This window comes from Leuciscus leuciscus (genome assembly GCF_965113295.1).
Source record: "Leuciscus leuciscus genome assembly, chromosome: 16".
In the NCBI taxonomy this organism is placed as follows: Eukaryota; Metazoa; Chordata; class Actinopteri; order Cypriniformes; family Leuciscidae; genus Leuciscus; species Leuciscus leuciscus.
The window spans coordinates 33,982,579-34,004,035 of record NC_138740.1 but is presented as its reverse complement, the minus strand read 5'-3'; the positions used below and the strand labels follow the sequence as shown (position 1 = coordinate 34,004,035).

Sequence of the window (21,457 nt, the reverse complement as noted above, 5' to 3'; positions counted from 1 at the left end):
AGGATTTTACTGTTATAATAGCATTTATGCATTTGGAAAGAATCAAATAATGAATAGTGTGTATCATTAATATACAGTTTATTAATATTTTGAATTAGTATATATATATATATATGTATATGTATATGTATGTATATATATATATATATATTATCCGTTGTCATTTTATATTTAGGTTTTTTTTCTATCCATTTTAATTAAAGTTTTAGTACTTTTTTGTATTCGTTTTTTAGTGTACTGTTTTACCTTTTATTAATATTTTGAATTAGTGTTTATTTTTTATATTATCCATTTTCATTTTAGTTAAGATTTAGTACTTTTGTTGTGTTTGTCATTTTTATTAGTTTTTTTTTATCTCTATAGGTTTTATTCATCATTATATTTTATTTTTAGAGTTATCAGCTCAAACTAAACAACGAGATGAAAACACTAACTGAAATAAAATGAGTTGTTTTTTATATAGATTTCATTTTATTTTAGTTAATGTTTATTTTATTTCAAGCAATAGTTTTAGTTAACGAGGGTTGAGTCAGACATTATCAGACTTGCATGGCATCATCTGCTGATATATTTTGGCAGTTTTTATAATCTTTTGTCTACCAAAAGTGTGCGTTTTACCATATTTACATGTATATTATCCATCAATCAATGTGTAAAAAATGCACAGATTCCATGTTGGATTTGGTATTATGTCACTTACTTGTCTTGATATTTTTGCAGTGTTTTGATGTCAGATCTGTGGTTTTGTCTTCCTGATGAAGACTGGACTGTAATGATGCGTGTGCTGTTTGTAGGTCAGACAGCAGAGGTTGAAGATGGTCAAGTTCCCAGCAGCACCTGCACCCCCCCTAGCTCACCTGTGCGTGTGGAGGAAGGTACGTTCATCCGCTCACAGGCTCTCTCCCAGCATGAGCCTCTCCAGCTGGCTAATGTCTGTCTGTATGTTTGTTAATTAACATTTTTAGGCATTTATTGCTGTTTGTAATAACAGACCAAAGGGCATCATTGATGTTTGGTTCATTTACCTCCCCACAACTTAAAAAAAATAATAATAATCTTACGATTAAGGATTAATGACAAAATCATAAACATAATCTTTATTTTAAATCCAATTATTTTATTTTACACTCTTGGACAGGTAGCAAATCATTTTTAAATCTTATTAAAAGTTTTTATTTCACCCTTTATGGTCTTTATTACCATGGATTACACCCATCTTATCAGAATACAGTAGGAGCTCTTATATTGAGATCATAATAAACATGCTTTATAGTGTTTATTTATAGGATACACCAAATGTTCACCTTTTTGACATTGACACCAATATCCGATAATTAATTTATGAACAATAGGCCAATATTATAAATCTAAACTGTATGCACTATTTAAAAACATATAGAACCAAAAGTAAAAAAAATTTTTTTAAATAAACATTAAAATAACTTTTCACATTTTACGCATGCTTTACTGACGAATAGCACCAGAGTTATTAATATTTTGAATTAGCTTATTTTTTGTGATTTAAAGTATTAGTATTAGTATTCTTAACAAGAATCTCTTCTTAATTAATCTTCTTAAAAAGGCTTAATTAATTTTAATTTTATTTTCAGTTATAGTTAGTTTTAGCTTTAATAATTTTAGGTTTTCAACTTAAACTTATTTCAGTTTATTGCCAAGGCAACATTTCTAATTTTTAAACTAACATTTATATTTTATTTCAGCTTTATTTCAATTAAACAGAATTTTTTTTAATAGTCTTAGTTTTAGTTAACGATTATAACCCTGAATTGCACTCGTTCTCCTAATGATAAAGTCACTATTAAATCATAAATTTCAAGTAAATTCATAGTATTTTAGGGCCTGGATGTCAAAATAAACATCTGATTCTTATAACCTCACAGTCACGAGCTGTAATGAAGCAGAACTGATATATTAACTCGGATCAGATGCTGTATCTCAGGTGTAATCCGACATGAGAAATGTGTTGTAAATCACCCGTCTTAAATGTTCTCACTCACCCTTCATGCTCATTTCTCCGGGGTCTTTAAGAATGGCTCGGCAACCATTCTTTACTTCTGGTGGCCTGTGTGTCCCTTTACGGTTTCTGTTAATTTCTTTTTTAATTTAACCCGGTGGCTGTGATTTGATCTGCATAGACATTCTCTCTCTACTTGTGCTTTTTCTTCTTCGTGGCTGCGTCACAATCAGGAGATGGAAATGCAAAAGAGTACCTGTTACCATAGTAAGTACCTCACCTCCCCACGCTCGAGTTTGCTGCACGGCTTCACTGGATCTCACTCCTCCGCTGTCTAACTCATCTCCCTGTCCTCGCTGTCCTCTCGTTTGTTGTGAGGGATGGTTTACGCCGCTCGGCTCCAGCCAGTCGTACGTCAGATTACGGAAGTCAAATGGGTTGCGAATGGCATTTGAAATAAAGTGAAACTGCATTTGTAACGCATTTATCTTCTATAATGTGACCGATTTTTATCCATCAGGATTTGAGTGGATGGAAACCTGTTAGACATATTATACATTTCCTTGCTGACAAACTTATTCATTTTAATGAAAGATTTTAAAGTGCCCCTATGCTATTCCTAATTTTGTGTTAAAGGTCTCCTACAATACATATAAATAATAATAATAGTTTTCTCATAATATATATTGCACATCACCTAATTTCTCAAAGAGTCTGAAAACGATTCGTCCGTAGATTCAGTCTCTCTAAACCCCGCCTTTCTGAGAGCTGCTCTGCTCTGATTGGTCAAAAACCCAACGCTCATTATCATATCTGACTCTCAGCTCTTGATCACAGTGATACGAACAGTAACGATGGCGTGGGTTTTACCGTATCAATCTCATCAAAGTGGCTTTGCTTTGTCAGCAGAAAACAGCGTCTTCTCCACACAAACCCGAAATCAAACTCTTCCAGTCTCAGATAAACTACAGTGTTGGAGGGCGGAGCTAAGAGACGCTGTTCAGCCAATCAAAACCATGGACTGGCATTATGCAAATTTGTAACTGGAAATGACATCGGAATAATTGACGACTCATTTCAACAGTTCAGAATCAATTCGTTCTTTTAGGAGACAATAACTTTATCTGCACTTGATCTTTAAAACTTTGCAAACCCTTTTCACTCACAAACACCTTTATTACACAATATTCAAAAAAAAAGCATAATAGGGGCACTTTAAATAAAAACAAGACTATGACATTATTGATTAATTTGACTTTTCCTTGCTTTCCTTTATCTTATTATTATTATTATTATTGTAGATAAACACCTGATGGATGTAGTGATGTAAGGACACTGTCTGGAGTGCGGTGAGATCATGCCATAGCAACAAATCTTTTCCTAGAAACTTCCACATTCCTTTCCTACAAACTTTCCTCTTTTAACCTTTTATAACAATAGCAAAGTTCTTTAACATGCCAGTCCAGTATTGCTTTAGCCGAACAGGTAATGTATGAATATTACGCTTCTGGTGTGAATAATGTTTTAAATATCTCTGCTATTTCTCTGTTTATGACTGTCAGTGAAGCGCTGCTGTGTGGTCTTAAAGCGTGCAGATGGTTATAGATATCAGATAGTAGTGAGCGTTACATATATACATATATATGTGTGTCTTTATTACTGGTGTTTGTTTGAGAGCTGAAATGTCTCTGGAAATATGAATGTCGCATTTATAAATGTATGTGTTATGTTAGTGCATTTGAGGATCTCAGACGGAGTCTGTTTCGCTGCATGAACTGAACATCGTTCTGATGTTTGAGATTAAAATACTGAATAATATATATTAGGATTTGTTGAGTGACAGATATGCAAATTATAGGATGAGATATGCAGGTTTTACTAGAGATTAAATCTGCTTTTAATGGTCTTTAATAGTTTGCAGAAAGGGATGTTAATGATTAATCGATGAATAATTCGAAAAATTATTTGATTTAACAATAATTTAATTAAAACAGTTGTAAATGTAAATTAAAACAAAACAGAAATAAATATTATATATTAAATTATTTAGTTTATCTACGTAATTTACATAAAAATATTTATTATATTATGTAAACCCAATATTGTAATGGTGCATGAAACAAAAATTAATGTATGTTTAAATACATTACCTTGTAAATATATTGAAAATATGATTAAAATTGTAATACTCTAATTTATTGAGAATGTATAAATAAATAATAAAAAATATATATATAATTTTTTTATTATAATATTTTTTTTTAAGCATATATGTAAATATATCATGTACACTTGTTTTAAAGCATACATTATTACTATTTTGCTATTAACTGAGATCCCTATTATGCAAACTAGGCACAGTTGTTCAGGGTTCACTCTGAGAGTGGTTGTTCTAGTACATCTAGTTTTTGTTAATTAGGTAATTGCATCGGGAAGTGTTTCGTGATGTAGCAGTTTGGTGATTAAAGCTAAAGATGAGTGTGTGTCTGGAGATCAGTGTGGTTCTGCAGGGATTCAAGTTTTATGATCAGTTTCTCAGAAATGCTATTTTCACGCTTCATAAATGAGGAGCCAGAGTGTTGAGCGCTGAGTTTCCCTCTGGACGGTGTCCATGCCGTGAGCTGATCGTCAAACTCACTGTGATGTTTTCTCCTCGTCCTCCACAGAGGCACATCAGGAACAGACGTTTAAAGACGATAGTGACGCCGCCACTTTAAGACAGACCCTCCCCGATCTGACCCCCGATGAAGCCTCTGAAGCCGCCGCCCTCCCCGCAGAAGACCCCGCCCCTGAACTGACTGACTCCGCCCCTCAACAGGAGGGGGAGGAGCCTGTCGCAGTCGACGATGCGGCTGGTGACCATGGCAGCGATGAATCACCAAACAAATCCCCTTCAAAGAAGAAGAAAAAGTTTCGCACCCCGTCTTTCCTGAAGAAAAACAAAAAGAAGTCTGAGACCCAGTGAGGGAAGCTTGGCAATACCTTTCTTTAAACCGATTTGTTTTTGTACTGTGTCTGTTCACATTTAGTGCGTCGATCTTTTTATTACATTTTTATTCTTTTAGCAGTTCTGGCTGAGCGCTGATGTGCACTTTACGGCAAAGTGCGGCTCGTTAAGCATGATCATCAGTCATCATCTCTGTTTTTATATAGAAAAAAAAAAACAAATGAATATGAATAACCACTATATAATGTATTGGAATGTATCAAATGTAACAGAGAAAAAAATAAATTCAAGTTGAAGTTCCTCCTGGTGTTAAATTAAGATCTTTACTCCGCTGCATGTTTATAGTTTTTCAAATCATGTCTATAAACGTCTTGAAAACACGAATGACCTGGAGTGAAAATGCCTCATTTAATCAAGCAGTTTCACCTGACCAGGTGTAAAATAAGAGTGTAAAACCAGGTGTAAAACAAGAGTGTAAAACATGCTCGTGATAATATTCTGATCAGCTTAAATTTGTTTTTGGATGGAAATCAACTCGTTGAATGAATTTTAGTAATGGACATGCAGTGCGAAGCGTTGAGCGAATCTCACAAAACCCGTACGAACATGTTTCTGTCACACATTTCTCCCCAAAAATCAAATAAACCAAATAAAGATTTTTTTTGTCGATTGTGAAATTTTCATAACAAATAATCAAATTCCCCATAATTCTCATTTAATTGAAAATGATTGCGAAAAAAATATTTTTGGCCTGAAATAAAGGAGAATTGGAGTAAAAAAAAAATAAAATCATAATTGCTATGAAAATTCTCATAATTTTGTGTAATATTTGGCTGTAATGTGAATGTTTTGTGAGATTCGCTCTACAGAGATGCGTTTCTGTGGCTTTACATTTATAACTAAACACAAAATACCTTTCGTCCTCATGTGAAGGTTTGTTTTAAAACTAGCTGTGACTTTCATCCTGCAGTAATATGAATGACACGTTTGCTTTTGCTTTTATATATATATATATTTTGTAGTTATTTTTAGCTGTAGTTTATTTAGTTTCTACGAAGCCGTACATGACGTGGGGACAAGAATATGTGTATCGTGGCCAAGAATGAACAATTAATTCCCATGACATACTAATACGTCCACTCAGTTAAAGTAAATCATGCTCACAATATAATAATTAGTTCCCTTGTTTTAGTCAAATCAAATTGGTTCCACAAGAGATATATATATATTTGTCCGCATGTCATGTTCGGGCCTCCGTAAGTTTCATTCAAAACACGTCAAGTAACTTGACACTGTTGTAACTTTGACACTATCACTTGTCCTGTGTAGAACATCATAGACGAATCATTATTAAAGTTTAATGAACAGCCACTGATGATGCTGGTGATGATATATGTGTGTGTTCTGGATTGGTTTACAGATGTCTGGTGTGTTTTCTCACACACACACACACACACTCCTGCGGTGTGTGTCTTTAGTAACACTGAAAGTTTTCACTCAACCATCCTGAATAGCCACTGGTAAAGAAACGCGCTTCGAGATGTACGTCTAAATACTGAATCTCACAAAGAAACGTCCGATTCATATTTCAACCCAAATTTAAAAAAAGAAAAGCATTATTTTGCGTATAGAAAAAAAAAAAAAAAATTTTGACCCATAGGATTTGATCCTGAAATCATGACCATAATGCAAAAAATATCCTCATCACTGCTATGCAAAAATAAATATAAAATTAGTGCAACATTTACTTACATAAAAATATATATAGTGTACTTGTACTTCAGTGATGACATTTTGAAGGAAAAATGTGCAAAAAACAGTGTTTTGTTTAAAAGGAGGCATTTTCATATTCGTTCTGTTGGATTTGAGTTGAATTATGATTTGTGCGTTTCTTTGCCGTTTTCCTGAGATTCGTCTGTTCTTGAATGCCTGACCTGTGCAGTATGAGCAATTCTCTTATAACTAATTAAAATGTATAATAATAATAAGGCAGAAAGGAGTGAAATACTAACCATGTTTAATTTTGATGGTGCAAAACAGCGCTTCGGCTTGTACAGATCTGCATTCTGGACTAATGTGAAGCAGAAGTGCAGTTTTACACACTAAAGTCTGAGTATCTTCTGACTAACAGCCACAACACAAGAGTTGCTGAAGGACCGCATGGCATTATGGGCTTTAGCTTGTGTTGTTTGTCCTTTGAGCTTTTCTGTTGATGTTCTTCTCAGCCGTATTATTGATAACATTACTGAGTTAGATGGTTTTATTTGAACTCTTTATTTCCAGTTTCTGTTGAATCTTTAAATGCTGTTGTTGTTCTTCTTTTCTAAAGCAGTTGTATGTAATACAATTTTAAAACCACCATTTTTTTTTTTTTTTCATGGTACTGTTTATTTTGCAACCATGAATAAAAATCCATCTTTAAAAACAGCCATGATTTGAAGATTCATTTTTATGAATTGCAATACATTGCATATATACAGTATGTGGGACGCCTCATACCAACAAATTCCTTGCATTTTTTGCGTACTTGGCCAATAAATTTAGTTCAATTGAATATTTGACCTTACACAACTTTTAGTAGTTAACTAATATTTATAATATAATGATACTATTGAAGTTGTAATGCACGTTAATGTGCGACAGCTGTTGTAATGTTTATTTTGAGAATGTTATTAATTTTATAATGTATAGTAAATTCTAATTATTATGGAAGCTTGTTTCTGCCACAGAATAAAATAAAAAGGTAAGTGTTAATTAAAGTCCTCCTGTGGTGAAAATCAAGCTTTTAATGTTGTTTATAGTGTTTTTAAAATGCAATAAGTCAATCATTCAATCAATTCATAATTTTTTGGACCTCAAAAGGATAATTAAAAAAAAATGTTCTTGAAAAAATTTGTTTGGTGAAAATCCAGTGTTTAATGTAGTTTATGTGTGTATGTGGTGTTTTTAATATGATTATAAGACAAAGCATGTGTAAATTCATAAGTCGACAGCATTGCTGAGTATTTTCTCCTTAAAACTGCAGTGAACCGAAGACAGTCTCAAACACACGCTTTGAAATCGCTGGTGTTTCTGACGTCACAAACTACCTTGTAACCAATCAGATCAACGTGTGAGTCTTGTCAAGATTGTGTTCATAGATTTCAGCAGTGCCTTCAACACAATCCAACCCCACCTGATGGTAAAAAAATTGGTTCACCTTGGGGTTAACCCAAGATTAGTTTTGTGGATTTTTAACTTTTTGACGAATCGTAGTCAAGTCAAATTCAATTCATGTGTCTCATCGTTAAAAGCCATAAATACAGGGGCACCACAAGGGTGCGTTCTGTCCCCTATTCTGTACACCTTAAACACCAACAGCTGCCAAGCAACCATCTCAAACCACACATTTTTTAAATATGCTGATGATACAGCATTAGTGGGTTTTGTACAGTCCAATACTGCATCCCTAGAGGGCTTTGAGAGGGAGGTGCAGGGTTTTATTAATTGGTGTACAGATAATTTCATTGTGGTTAATGTGAAGAAAACAAAGGAGATGACTATAGATTTTAATAAAAAGGGAATTATAGTTCCACCCTCAAATATAAATGGTGTAGTGGTAGAGCGGGTCACAACATACACATATTTGGGTGTTGAAATAGACAATAAATTGACTTTTAATGAATGTGCACTAAATAAGTCCAAAAGGTTACAGAAGAGGATGTTTTTTCTAAGGAAACTTAACCATTTTAGAATAGACAGCTGTATTCTTCAGATGTTTTACAAAGCTCTCTTGCAGAGTGTCTTATCATTTGGCCTTATTTGTGCCTTTGGTAACGTGTATTAAGGACCAAAACAGCCAGTAAGATCATTGGAGTTGATCAGGTATCTGTAGCCCAATTGAACAATGACCTTAGTCTTAAAAAGACAGAACAAATTCTAAATGATTCTACCCACCCTCTTCATCAGAATTTTTTAAGAAGCAACAGGTCAAGTGGCAGACTACTGCAAAGGAAAATTAGGACCACAAGGTACAGCAATTCTTTTGTGCCTACAGCAATTAGACTGTACAATAAGCAGCTAGCACTCAGCTAGTTTATTTATCCACACATGCTTGTCATTGTTTTATTGTTTAAATGTTTTAAATGCTTTTGTATTTAATATTTTGTATTTGTTTTATTGGTATGTAGCAGGCTATTTAACAATGGAGCGTGTAATGGTGACCAAATGAATTTCCTACTTGTGGATAATAAAGTTTACCTTGACCTTGACCCTTGATCGTCAACCAGTGGATCTCTGAGCTGAGTGAGTGAGTGGAGGCGGGGCTCATTTGCATATTCATAGAACCGCGTATACTAAATGAGGCAAGGGTGTCGAGTTACAGTCAAGATATTTTAAGGCATGAAGCAAAAAAATTAGTGTAATTTTGGTGATCAAAGATGAGTTTTAAGGGATACAATGATTGACTACAGGGGGACTTTAACTTTTTATCTCACAATGAGTTTACATTTTGCAATTCTGACTTACTAAAAGAATAGGGTCTCCACCAACCGAGGACCCCTGAGAGGTGTAATACTGGAGGACCGCCAGCACTGCACATTATTGCCTTGTCCAAATACCCACACTGGTCCCATGTCTTAAAAATGCCAAAGTGCAGTGCCCTTAATGCACACTACACCCACACTATCTCCAATACCACTGCGGAGCGGTATTCAAGGCTAAGCGTATCCCATCATGTATGATGTTCGGGAACTCGTGCCCCAAAATCGTGAGATGTCAAGGAAAACATTCCACTGTAATTTAAATAAATTAGATACATATAATTTGGTAGTAAAATCATAAAGTGTTGCACATTTTATTGGTGCAAAGATGAGTATGGTGTGTGTAGGCCTATTTTGTACAACATTCGCAACTGTTTTTTATCACTTAATTAGAAGCACCACAATTTAAAATGTGTGTCTTCTGTTCGTTACACAGCGACTACTGAACAGACATGTACAAGTTTATTTTAAAATGCAAAGTATTGAAAATATAATAAATAAAAGCTGCATTTTTTGCAAGACTATAAGTGTGTCCCATCGAGTAATCAAAAGTTCTACACACACTTGCAGTCTTTACGCCTACTTGGGGAAATATGTCATGCAAGTGGTCAAGTGCAAAGACCAGAAGTGTGTGTATCTGGACGAGGCATTTGTATGTCTCCCTTATTTGACACACCCACTTCAGGTCTTGCAGCCTCTCTCTACTAATGAGCTGATGAGTTGAACCAGGTGTGTTAGATGAGAGAGACATACAAAATGTGCAGTTTGAAAACCCCCTGGCCTATCACTGAAACTTTAAAGATTGACTTTGAGTTTCATTTCTAAGCAACTATAAAAAATGGCGTCTAGATCTTTGTCTGAGGAGGATTTATCTTGTCCGGTGTGCTGTGACATTTTTGTAAATCCTGTTCTTCTGTCGTGTAGCCACAGCTTTTGTTCAAGCTGTATTCAGAGGGCTTGGGGAAACAAAACATTTAAAGAATGTCCGGTTTGCCGAAGAACATCTTCAAATGTTCGTCCTCCAGTAAATTTGGCTTTGAAGAACATGTGTGAGAGTTTTCAACAGGAGAGAAGACGGAGATCTGGATCTGGAGTCTGTAGAGATCACAAAGAGGAGCTCAAACTCTTCTGTCTGGATGATCAACAGCCCGTGTGTTTGGTGTGTCGAGACTCCAGAAAACACACCAACCACAGATTCTGTCCTGTAGATGAAGCTGTCGTGGATAATAAGGTCAGATAAATGATGTTCAAAACATTTTATAAAATCAAATCTCATTATTGACAGACATTTTCACAATGACAAACTGATACTGGTGTGGCTTTATTCACACAGAAACAATACAGATGTTTTTAATCTGTTAAATTATGAAACCAAAGATAATCTCAGATAAACCAAAGAGCAATTTGCTAAATTTGTCTTTAATACTTTTTTTGGAATTCAAGCCATAATCAGATTGTAGAACTGCTAATGTTATGCTAATGAATATAATGTTTACACTTTACATTGTATCTGTGAAGTATAATTCTAAGTATACCTACTCAGAATAAATAAATATTCTGAGTTTCCTGCGTCACCATTTGCCTACTTCTACTACACCCTAAACGTAGCCTATGTACTTTTGTGGGTGTGTGTGAAGAACGAATACTTTTAAATGTAGCAGAAGAGTAAACTCAAGCTTTGGTTTTTTCTGACTTCACAAACTACCTTGTAACCAATCAGATCAATGTGTGATCGTCAACGAGTGGATCTCTGAGTGAGTGGAGGCGGGGCTCATTTGCATATTCATAGAACCGCGAATGCTAAATGAGGCAAGGGTGTCGAGTTACATTCAAGCAAAAAAAAAAAAAGTTACGATATTTAATTTTGGTGGTCAAAGGTGAGTTTTAAGGGATAAAATAATTGACTACTGGTGGACTTTAAATAAGAGGCAAAAACCTGAAAATTTAACAATGGTAGTGATGGCAAAATCGAGGCCTCGTGAACCAATGAAACAGTTGAACCAAATGTGCCATATTGTTTCGAGGCTTCGAATCAATCCGACACCCGTCTCAACGGTGACACCTAGTGGTCACTTGCAGGTGTTGATCTGAAACAACCTTGACGAGCCATTAAAAAAAATGTGTTTTTTTTTATTATTATAATGTTCTAATATGTGAAGCTTGTAACCTATAGGCTCCTCACTGTGCATAATGTTATTTTGGTCATGAAAAATGAATATTAATAAAAGAAATCAAGCCACAATGTCTCACTTTTTTAGAGATTTTTATTAAAAAATATTAATTTATCTGCTGTGGAAGGACTTAGCCTACTTTTTTTACAGATAATTTCTCCAGCCTTTGAAAAAATCCTCTCACAAGGGACACTTGTTGCTTGTCAAATGGCGCATCATGGATGATGTATTGTTGCAGTAGGCTAGCTGCCGATCACAATACACACATCTCACTTTATTTGGGGTTTCTAATAGGAAATGCTCCCACACCACTGATGTACGGCATCTCTTCTGGGGAGCCTCCATTTTATCTATCTATCCAAATCTATCTATATATGAATCGATCTATGTATCTAGATATGTATCTATAATCTATGTATCTATATATGTATCGATCTATAATATATGTATTTATATATGTATCTGTAATCTATCTATATATGTATCTATCTATTAATCTAGCTGTCTATATATATTTATATCTATGTATCTATTAATGTGTCACTATATGTATACTCTGTCTGTCTCTAGCCTATCAGTCAATGTGTTGTGTAAATTTAAATGTAAGTCTAAATTGCCTATAACTAATCAAATCGCACTATGTCACTATATCACCAAAAATCCGCTATCTCAAAATCAAACTCCTCTCACAAAAACCCACGAGGTCAAAATGCGTTTATTTCACTTTTATACAGATGTGCGATTGTGTGGTCTGTTCCCGACCGTGTCAATCAAACGCTGATTCGGCGGACCACACCTGATGAAACACTTCGAGGCTTCGTTTGGTCATAGTCACGTGACATGGGTGTTTCGAATCACGCTTCGGATCAGTGTTTCGACACATCTGCGCTTCGGGATCTCGCAAAGCTTCGGAACGACTGTTTCGCTTCAGCCATCCTTAAACAATGGACACTTTTTGTTTTCTACTTTCAGGAGATTCTCAAAGCTTTACTGGAAGATTTACTGGATGAACTGAGAACATCTGTGAATCGTGAACAGAATCTGTGTGAAACTGATGAAGATATCAAGGTTTGAAATAATGTGATTAATGCAATTCTGGAAGTGTAGATACTGATGTTGATCTAGTTTGGCCAATATTGTTTCATTTCAGTTTCACGCTCAGTGCATAGAGACTCAGATTAAAGATGAGTTTGAGGAACTTCACCAGCTTTTACATGATGAAGAAGCGGCCAGAATAACAGCACTGAGAGAGGAAGAGGAGAAGAGGAGTCAGAGGATGAAGAAGAAGATTGAAGAGACGAGCAAACAGATTTCATCTCTCACAATCACAATCAGAGACATCGAGGAGCAGATGAAGGCTGAAGATGTTTCATTCCTGCAGGTGTCAATTAATCTTCATTATTCTCCAATGATATGAATGCCTATTTCAGAGATTAAAACCAAATTAAGTTTTGCTGAATTTACATTATTTTTCTTTACAGAACTTTGAGGCCACATTGCAAAGGTTTGTGTGTTTGTTTGTCTCTGTGCTTCTGAACTCAAATCATCACACTCTTAGAAGAAGAGGTTCTATATGGAATCTTAAAGGGTTCCGTCAGGCGCTTCTTATGTAGAACCTTGTAGAGGTTCCCATCATTTTATGGATTTGGTTTGAATTAACCCATTAATTTGTTCAAGTAATTACATTTTATGAATTTAACAGCTTGTAAACTTTATTACTAAAAATCGACAACCAATTAAACATGAAAGTAAAAAGATATTTCTCCTTTGAAATTTCGTTCTTTAAAATTGAGTCAAAAACCCTAGAGTTCTATATATAACCACACTGAACCATCAGCATCTCTGACTCTTGAATGTTGTTTCAGAGCCCAATATATTCCAGCTTCAGACCTCAGTCCAAGTGTGACGATCACTTTCACAGATCACCTGACCAACCTGAAGCTCAATGTCTTACAGAAGATGCAGGACTATGTTGGTAAACGTGAGTAAGACAGACACCGCAATGACTTCTGTGGTTATTTGTGTTAATGTGTGTGTATCTGTTCTCTCTCTTCAGCTTCAGACTTCAACATGATTCCAAAATGTGGACGCTATCGGTCCAAAAAAGGGCCACTGCAAGAAGTAAAATATATGAAATCCTTGTCCAAGAAACCCCGGGGGATCAAGTTTGAATTGCAGATGGAATGAATATAAATAAATGAATAAAAAAATAAAAAAATAAAGAGCAAGGGTGAAGAAATGGAGGGAAAATGCTAAAATAAATTTTGACACAGAGAAACGAAGTTTCAGACTTTCTATTATGTTTAAGCATTTGAGGCTCTGAAACATTTTAACAAACTCTCATAGAAATGTATTAAAGGAGGGCTTAATTTATTTTTTTTTTATTTTTTTTCATAACAAGTGTGTATATATTTACCCTTCAATAAAACTAAATTTACAACATCAGAGAAGGGTGAATTTAAATTACCCTTAGAATAGAGTACATCTTGTTGGGTTAAAGGAGGAATTGTCTCCATTTTTACTGACAACCAGCTATATATATAATGTATATAAAACCAACATTTTGAAGTAACCTCTCAGTAAAAGAATAGGTGATTAAGTGTTTCAGGAAAATGAAATCATTTCTGTATAAAGTCACTAACTGGGTAAATCAATTTTGTAACGAGTGTCTTTGACCTTTGGAGCAACTGGGTATAACAGGTAAAAGCATTATCCCTTACTGAGGTTTCTACATCTCCCAGAAAATAACACTGATAATCACCAGTGATAATACGTTTAAGTTCTTAGTAAGTGTAATAAACTTATTTACAGTCTAAATGAGGTCAACGAAAAACTACAGGTCTAGATAAAGGATCAGAAAAACTGCTTTGGATTATTCTAACAATCCAGTGCACTTTAAAAAAAGATGGTTTTTTAAAGGATTAGTTCACTTTCAAAAAAAATGTTTGCTGATAATTTACTCACCCCGATGTCATCCAAGATATCCATGTCTTTCTTCAGTCGTAAAGAAATTAAGGTTTGAGGAAAACATTCCAGGATTTTTCTACACAGAATGGATTTCAATTGCAACCAACTATACCAATGTTCAAAGAAGGTTCAAATATCCGTCTCAAAGCGGCTTCAAAGTCTCGACACGAAGAAATCGAGAAATAAGAGTCTTATCTCGTGAAACGATCGGTCATTTTCTAAAAAAAAAAATATATATATATATATATATATTAGGGCTGGGAATCGATTAAAAAAAAATTACTAATTAATTGCACAATTTCTGTAATTAATTGCAATTAATTGCGCTTCCACCAAGCTTGTAATCATCAATATTTAAACTTAGAATCACCTAATTAAACAACACAGGAAAAAAAGGGAACAGAAAATAGCCCTATATTAAAATATTAAACATCAATATATCAATATATTATTCTTTTTCAATAATCAATCAACATAATCAATTTAACAGATTATTATTATTATTTTATTAATTATTAAAACAAAATATAGTCCTACAAAGCTATTATTACCAGAGCATGTGATCAGAGCAGGTCATTTTACCATTGTTGCCCAGCATGGCTATACCAGCTCAGCAAACAGAAGTCAACAGAGAAATTTCACGTTACTTGAGTGGACTTTACTTTTCCAGTGCTTAGTACATGATTGAAGCCTTTGGGCCGTTAACGACAGAGCCGACACACACACACACACACACACACACACACACACACACACAACGGAGAGCTCGCCGCTGCTGGGCCATTAACGACAGAGCGAGCCGACACACACACACACGCACGCGCGCGCCGACCGACCGACACACACACACACTCACGCGCGCGTGCGACGCACATACCGAGCGGAAAAGACCCGCTCATGAAAGCTGCCCGAGAATGAAACCTGACCGCCGAACATGGAGGGGCGGGACGGCATATTTCGGCCTTTTTAATAGCAGACGCAACAGTAAATCATTAAAACGAGGCAAAAAAAAAAAAGTGCTGCGTCAATTGCGTTATTTTTTTTTAACGCGTTAAACATTTCAAATTAATCGCAAAGATTAACGCGTTAATTCCCCCAGCCCTAATATATATACTTTTTAACCACAAATGCTCGTTGTGTACCATCTCTGAGATGTGCCACGCATTGCGTCATCACGTTGGAAAGGTCACACGTTACGTCATCTAAGTTCTTTGTCTGTGTACTCCAGTTCAAAAAGGTAGGGAAGGGTGAAAAACTCTCCAAAATGTTCTCCTCCAACTTCAAAATCGTCCGACATCTTTGTTTTCATTTATTATTATTATTTATTTTATTTATTTATTTATCTTTTTTGAGACCTTTCCAACGTGATGACGCAATGCATCTCAGAAATGGTACAAGATGGGCATTTGTGGTTAAAAAGTTTAGAAAATGACAGAAATTTTCTAAAGAAATGATATATATTTAGAAAATGACAGATCGTTTCGCAAGATAAGACCCTTATTTCTCGACTGAGATCGTGTAGAGACTTTGAAGCTGCTTTGAGACGGACATTTGAACCTTCTTTGAACATTGGTATAGTTGGTTGCCATTGAAGTCCATTCTGTATAGAAAAATCGTGGAATGTTTTCCTCAAAAACCTTAATTTCTTTTTGACTGAAGAAATAAAGACATGGACATCTTGGATGACATCGGGGTGATTAAATTATCAGCAAAACATTTTTTGAAAGTGAACTAATCCTTTAAAGGTTCTCTACATGTAGTAACAGTTCTATTTAGAACTGTATCGTCCTGAAGAACCCTTTGGAGTTTAGGGTTCTTTATTTCCACCTTTTCAAATCTGTAACTGTCACAGTCACTTCATTACTGATATTCTTTTTTTTGCTAGTTCTGGCCTTCATACACTCAAAAAAATGCTGGGTTGTTTCTGTAAACAAATTGTTGGGTTGATTGTGCTGGGTCAAAAAGTTGGGTTGTTTGGGGTACTGTAAACACATTATTGGGTTGCGTATGCTGGGTCAAATGAGTTGTAAGGGGGTCATTCACGAATCACAAATGAACCGCTGGTTGGGTTATTTTAACCCAGCAACTGGTTACCTTTTTCATTCTTTGCGGAACTTTCTGGATTCTTCTTCACTTCTGACTCGAGGAGCACACCACTCTACTCGGAGCAGGCAGTGTTTTATGGTAAGTTAATATGAATGTTATGTTTACCTATATTTTTAATAAGTTGTGGTGGTAGCAGCAAGCTAATTTCACTGTTCAACATACAGTCTTTGATATGGAAGTGTGAGGGGTAACGTATTTATTCTGTGAAACATTAATTAGCCACAGCTAGCCGGTTAGAATTTTTGACAACATGCTGCATCGTTAAATCCTTAGTTGAAATTAAACCAGCTATATCAGCAGCCTTTTTGAAAATTTAAATTCTAAATTCATCATGTAATAATCGTAGGCCTATTCATTGTGGACGTTGCATATTTAAAAGTGAGAAAAGCGTTTTGTATGAAATCCCTACGCGCAGTTTCCCTCACAGGGCTCGCACGTAAAATCAGCGGGAAATGAGTCTCTATATAGGCTACGTTAGGCTAGCTAGTGAGTTGTGAGTGAAAAGTCTGCTGGCGTAGTTTTAGAAATACCCGTCTGAAGAAGTGACTGAGGTAAGTTCCAGCACAGTCTGCGTGTGTCTTCTGTAATGTCTCGAACCACCGTTTCTGCCAAAAAAAAAAAGGCTTTCAAGAGCTTGATGTAGCCTTTTTTTTTAAAGTAAATGTATGACTTTCAATCTTTATAAACATCGACTGAGGAAAGGAGAAATAAATGGACAGGCGCCAGTTTTGAGAAGAAAAGTATACCCGTAGTTGAACGAATGATCGCCAATATTTAAAACTTAGAAAATTGTAAACTTACATGATAGCCTACCCTACCACCATGCATGTCATCTTTCATTTTATTGTGTGCAAGTTAACATCTAAAACGATGCGATCATCAGCGCTGCCAGTCAGGAGATTAAGCAGCTTTGTGGGTTTGTGAGTTTTAATGTTAAAGACACTATATCAACATTACAGTAATATTTTACTTTTAATAATAATGTTTTATTTTAATGCCTTAATGTTGATAATATTTGTCCAAATTACTCTTTTATTACTATTACTATAATTCAGTTTGCAAATACTACACATTTTGTTTGTTTTTCACATTTGGTCATTTGGTAATGTTTGCAATAATTTTAATTGCATATTCAATAATAAATTGATACTTCCACAAAAAAAGCTTAACTTGCATGTCAGTTTTATAGCAAAACTCTAAGTGATTGTCCGGGAAGCAGACACACTCTGTCAGTTTAAATCTAGAAAAACGCATCTCTTTTACCTGGCATTCATATAGAACATTATACATTTCTATTATTCAAATCAGTTAAATGATTATTAGGCTGCATAGGCCAGCCGGAACCGGGGACACTTTCCTATAACACCTGATGTACTCATTATTTAATAAGAAAAATGGCCTCTATGCTAATGTATGTCTTTCTGTTCATTCTAAAGTTTACTGAAGTCAGCCGGATCCAGGCCGTATCCAGATCAGAAGGTGGACCTGCGCCTGGACCCATCCATGACGCATCCCTGAAGGGCCAGCCTCATCAGCCCTGTGAAGGCCTCATCGACACGACTGATCCTCAACAAATTCGTCTCCATACCGGTGTGATGACTCCGACTTCCAACCAGATGGAACTGGATAAATATTCTGAATGTTCTGATCCAATCTGACCTCTGACCTGTAACGCTGCCTGGATCATAATCATACACTGTTCGCTCGTTGGCCAGAGGAGAACTGAGCGACTGAGACTGGGTTCTCCCAAGGTTTTTTCCTCCATTCTGTCACTGATGGAGTTTTGGTTCCTTGCCACTGTTGCCTTGGCTTTTGGCTTGCTTAGTTGGGGACATTTAATATTCAACAATATTATTGATTTGCCTTAAGGTGGACGATGACGCAATTTTCTTCTAGAAACAAACTTTGTTGTATTATATTCATGTTACAGTATCACTGTGAAGCTGCTTTGATACAATCTGTATTGTAAAAAGCGCTATATAAATAAAGATGACTTGACTTGTGTAATCAACAGGTGAGGATCAACATGGTTGAATATTTACAAAATGAGATGACCGGTGAATTGCTGCACATTCTGTGCCTCAGGGATGAAATGAGGGGGACATGTCAGACCTTTGACATTGATTAACATTTGTATTTGATAAAGAAAAGTATTAAAGAAATGTATAAAATAAAAAATGAGATTGAAATCATACAGTGGCCTCTCTGGTTTATTGTATTACAGAGATAATAATTATTTTACATTCATAATATAACAAATATTTGTTAATGGTTCTAATTTTATTAAGGCAATGCAACAAAAAATAACCCAGCACATGAGTAAGACTTAACCCAGCAAGAGGGCTAATTTCACCCACTGGTTGAGTCAAATGAATGACCCAGAAATATGGGTTAAATGGTAAAACCCAGCACTTGGGTCAAACCAACCCAGCGCGTGTTCTGTCCAATAGTGACCCAGCGGCGTGGTTAAGGTTGGGTTATTTTTTAACCCAGCAGTTTTTAGAGTGTAAACATAATTTTTTTGACATAATCAAATGTACAGACAAACTTTAACTCTGAACTCAATTGTGTATTTCAGATGCTGTCACATATCATAACTTCATCATCTGCAAAGAGAAACTGCCACTCAAATAATGATGGACGTAAAGACATGGAGGATTGTGAAGATATTTCACTGGAACTTGGTCTTCACTACATCTATATCATGTTCAATGTCAATTATTAATGTTTTAAGCTAACAACTGTTGTTAGAGCGCTAATTTTTTGCTACAATTTGCCATGTTAATACATTTAAAAAAATACCTAATTGACACCGTGCTTTTTTTTTATTATTTTTTTTTATGTAAATCCCAAATGGAAGCAACAAGATTTTTATTATATTATTAATACTAACATTAATAACATGAAGTTACTAATAATAATGAAAATAAACTATTATTAAAAAAGTTATTTATAACACTATTTAGGTCCTATATAACGTTTTCAAAGCATGGTTCTTTATGGAACCTTATAAAAGGGTTCTGCTGTTGTTACGAGCCAAAGAACCCTAATTCTGTACTGTAGTGTTTAGAACCCTGGTTACTGGTCGTAACCGTGGTTCTATGAATGATGGAAGACCGCCAGAGACGGTCAATACACGGTGGAAGGAGTCGCGTCTCGCGCATCACATAGAGAATCTCGTATCAAGTCAGTCACACGTGACTTTGACCGTTGACACGGTCGGTCTCTTAGTCATTCTCAATCCGAGTGACCAGAGACTCTGGCGGTCTTCCACTATTCATAGAACCACGGTTACGACCAGCGTTCTATTTCACTGTTCCAGAACGTCAGAGACAGATGTAGGCAATAAATGGCCTGTTGAACGATATGCCTCACCAATATTGTCCGCTACCCAGTGAGCTAGCCTTTGCTTTGACAAGGGTGCACCTTTCCATCCGGGCCCAAAGCAGACTAAAAGCTGGTCAGTGGTACGCCATGGGGCAGTCTTTGATACATACTCCCTCAACATACAGACTGGACATAGGGCCGCCTTGTCCTCTTGTATAAACACCGCCAGCTGAATGGGTTGGTTTGTGAATTGAGGCGACAATACCTTGGGCTGAAATGCTGGGTTCGGCCAAAGTGTAACTTGATTGCCCTCTGGTCCCCACCGGAGACACTGTGGACTCACTGACAGAGCATGTAACTCACCGACCCTGTTATGGCTAACAGAAATGCTGTCTCAAGGTGGTGAACACAATCTGTCCAACACCAATCGTAAATCCTACTGGGTACAGACTACCTGTATTGGCCTATTTGCACCAATTGACACCTGCTCCATAGGATCCCGATAAGCAGACAGGGCAGCCACAAACACTTTAAGTGTGGCTGGAGAACATCCAGTATCCAACAAATACTGCAGGAAGTTCCACTGATGGGGCAATCAACTGGGTTGAATCAACTGTGCACCAAGAGACAAACAGTTTCCACTTACTGGTGTAAGTACGATGTGTTGAAGGTGCTCTAGCACTCATAACTGTATTCGTTACTGGTCTGGAAGAAGATGCAGAGCAAAATGCTGAGAAAACAACATCAGTAAAGTCAGGACAGCTAGGTATCAGGAAATCCTCAGGTCGAGCAAACGGAAGACGCAAGAGGTTTGAAGGCCCCTGCGATGGAGAAGGTAGGTCCAAATTCAACATAGCAAGGGCTATCTTGATTGTGTCTTGCAATGAAAATGCCACTGAAGAACCAGCACCTTGAACGCTTGAACCCTCATCACTATGAGAGTGCTGAGACTGAGCATGCACAGCAGAAGTCTCCAAGGGTGTATAACGGTCCTGCTCATCAGCGATTAATGAATCTGAGGCGGCTAGAGTTAATGTGTTCAGTTCATCCCTAGAACATTCAGCTGCTGGTTCGTCCCATTTAAAGGGATACTCCACTTTTTTCGGAAATATGCTCATTTTACAACTCCCCCAGAGTTAAACAGTTGAGTCTTACCGTTTTAGAATCCATTCAGCCGAACTCCGGGTCTGACGGTACCACTTTTAGCATAGCTTAGCATGGATCATTGATTCTGATGAGTCCAGTAGCATTTCTTTCAAAATGACCAAAGAGTTTCAATATTTTTCCTATTTAAAACTTGACTCTTCTGTAGTTAAACCGTGTACTAAGATCGACGGAAAATGAAAAGTTGCGATTTTCTAGGATGATATGGCTAGGAACTATACTCTCATTCCTGCGTAATAATCAAGAAACTTTGCTGCCGTACCATGAGTCCAGCAGGCGT

The 21,457-nt window shown here is 36.0% G+C and overlaps 2 protein-coding genes across 11 annotated transcripts in view; both read left to right on the top strand.

Annotated features, from left to right (window-relative positions):
- add1 (adducin 1 (alpha)) overlaps positions 1-7,349 on the top strand; it is a 47,147-nt gene extending 39,798 nt beyond the window's left edge. For 7 of the 9 annotated variants that reach the window (XM_082142132.1, XM_082142130.1, XM_082142135.1 and 4 more), the window contains 2 exons: positions 795-875; positions 4,642-7,349. In XM_082142132.1, the coding sequence (XP_081998258.1) occupies positions 795-875; positions 4,642-4,940 (380 nt within the window). In that variant the 3' untranslated portion in view covers positions 4,941-7,349. Of the gene's footprint in view, positions 1-794; positions 876-2,208; positions 2,243-4,641 lie in introns of all 9 variants that reach the window. The other 2 variants (XM_082142136.1, XM_082142134.1) reach the window with 1 other exon arrangement.
- A 1,847-nt stretch (positions 7,350-9,196) lies between these two features.
- LOC309478163 (E3 ubiquitin-protein ligase TRIM4-like) lies at positions 9,197-21,048 on the top strand. Of its 2 annotated transcripts, none has more exons than XM_082141756.1 (6): positions 9,197-10,673; positions 12,586-12,681; positions 12,764-12,994; positions 13,095-13,117; positions 13,479-13,594; positions 19,265-21,048. In XM_082141756.1, the coding sequence occupies exons 1-6, from the start codon at positions 10,281-10,283 to the stop codon at positions 19,318-19,320; spliced, it is 915 nt and encodes a 304-aa protein (XP_081997882.1). In that variant the 5' UTR covers positions 9,197-10,280; the 3' UTR covers positions 19,321-21,048. The 2 variants fall into 2 exon arrangements, with proteins under 2 accessions (XP_081997882.1, XP_081997881.1); XM_082141755.1 differs by lacking the exon at positions 19,265-21,048 and adding an exon at positions 13,670-14,630.
- Positions 21,049-21,457: the final 409 nt, after the last annotated feature.

Bases quoted from the DNA above. Each gene is read 5' to 3' on its own strand.
- LOC309478163 (XM_082141755.1), top strand. From the start codon at position 10,281: ATGGCGTCTAGATCTTTGTCTGAGGAGGATTTATCTTGTCCGGTGTGC. The intron at 12,682-12,763 runs GTTTGAAATAAT...GTTTCATTTCAG, and splicing joins AAACTGATGAAGATATCAAG to TTTCACGCTCAGTGCATAGA. The intron at 13,595-13,669 runs GTGAGTAAGACA...CTCTCTCTTCAG, and splicing joins GCAGGACTATGTTGGTAAAC to CTTCAGACTTCAACATGATT.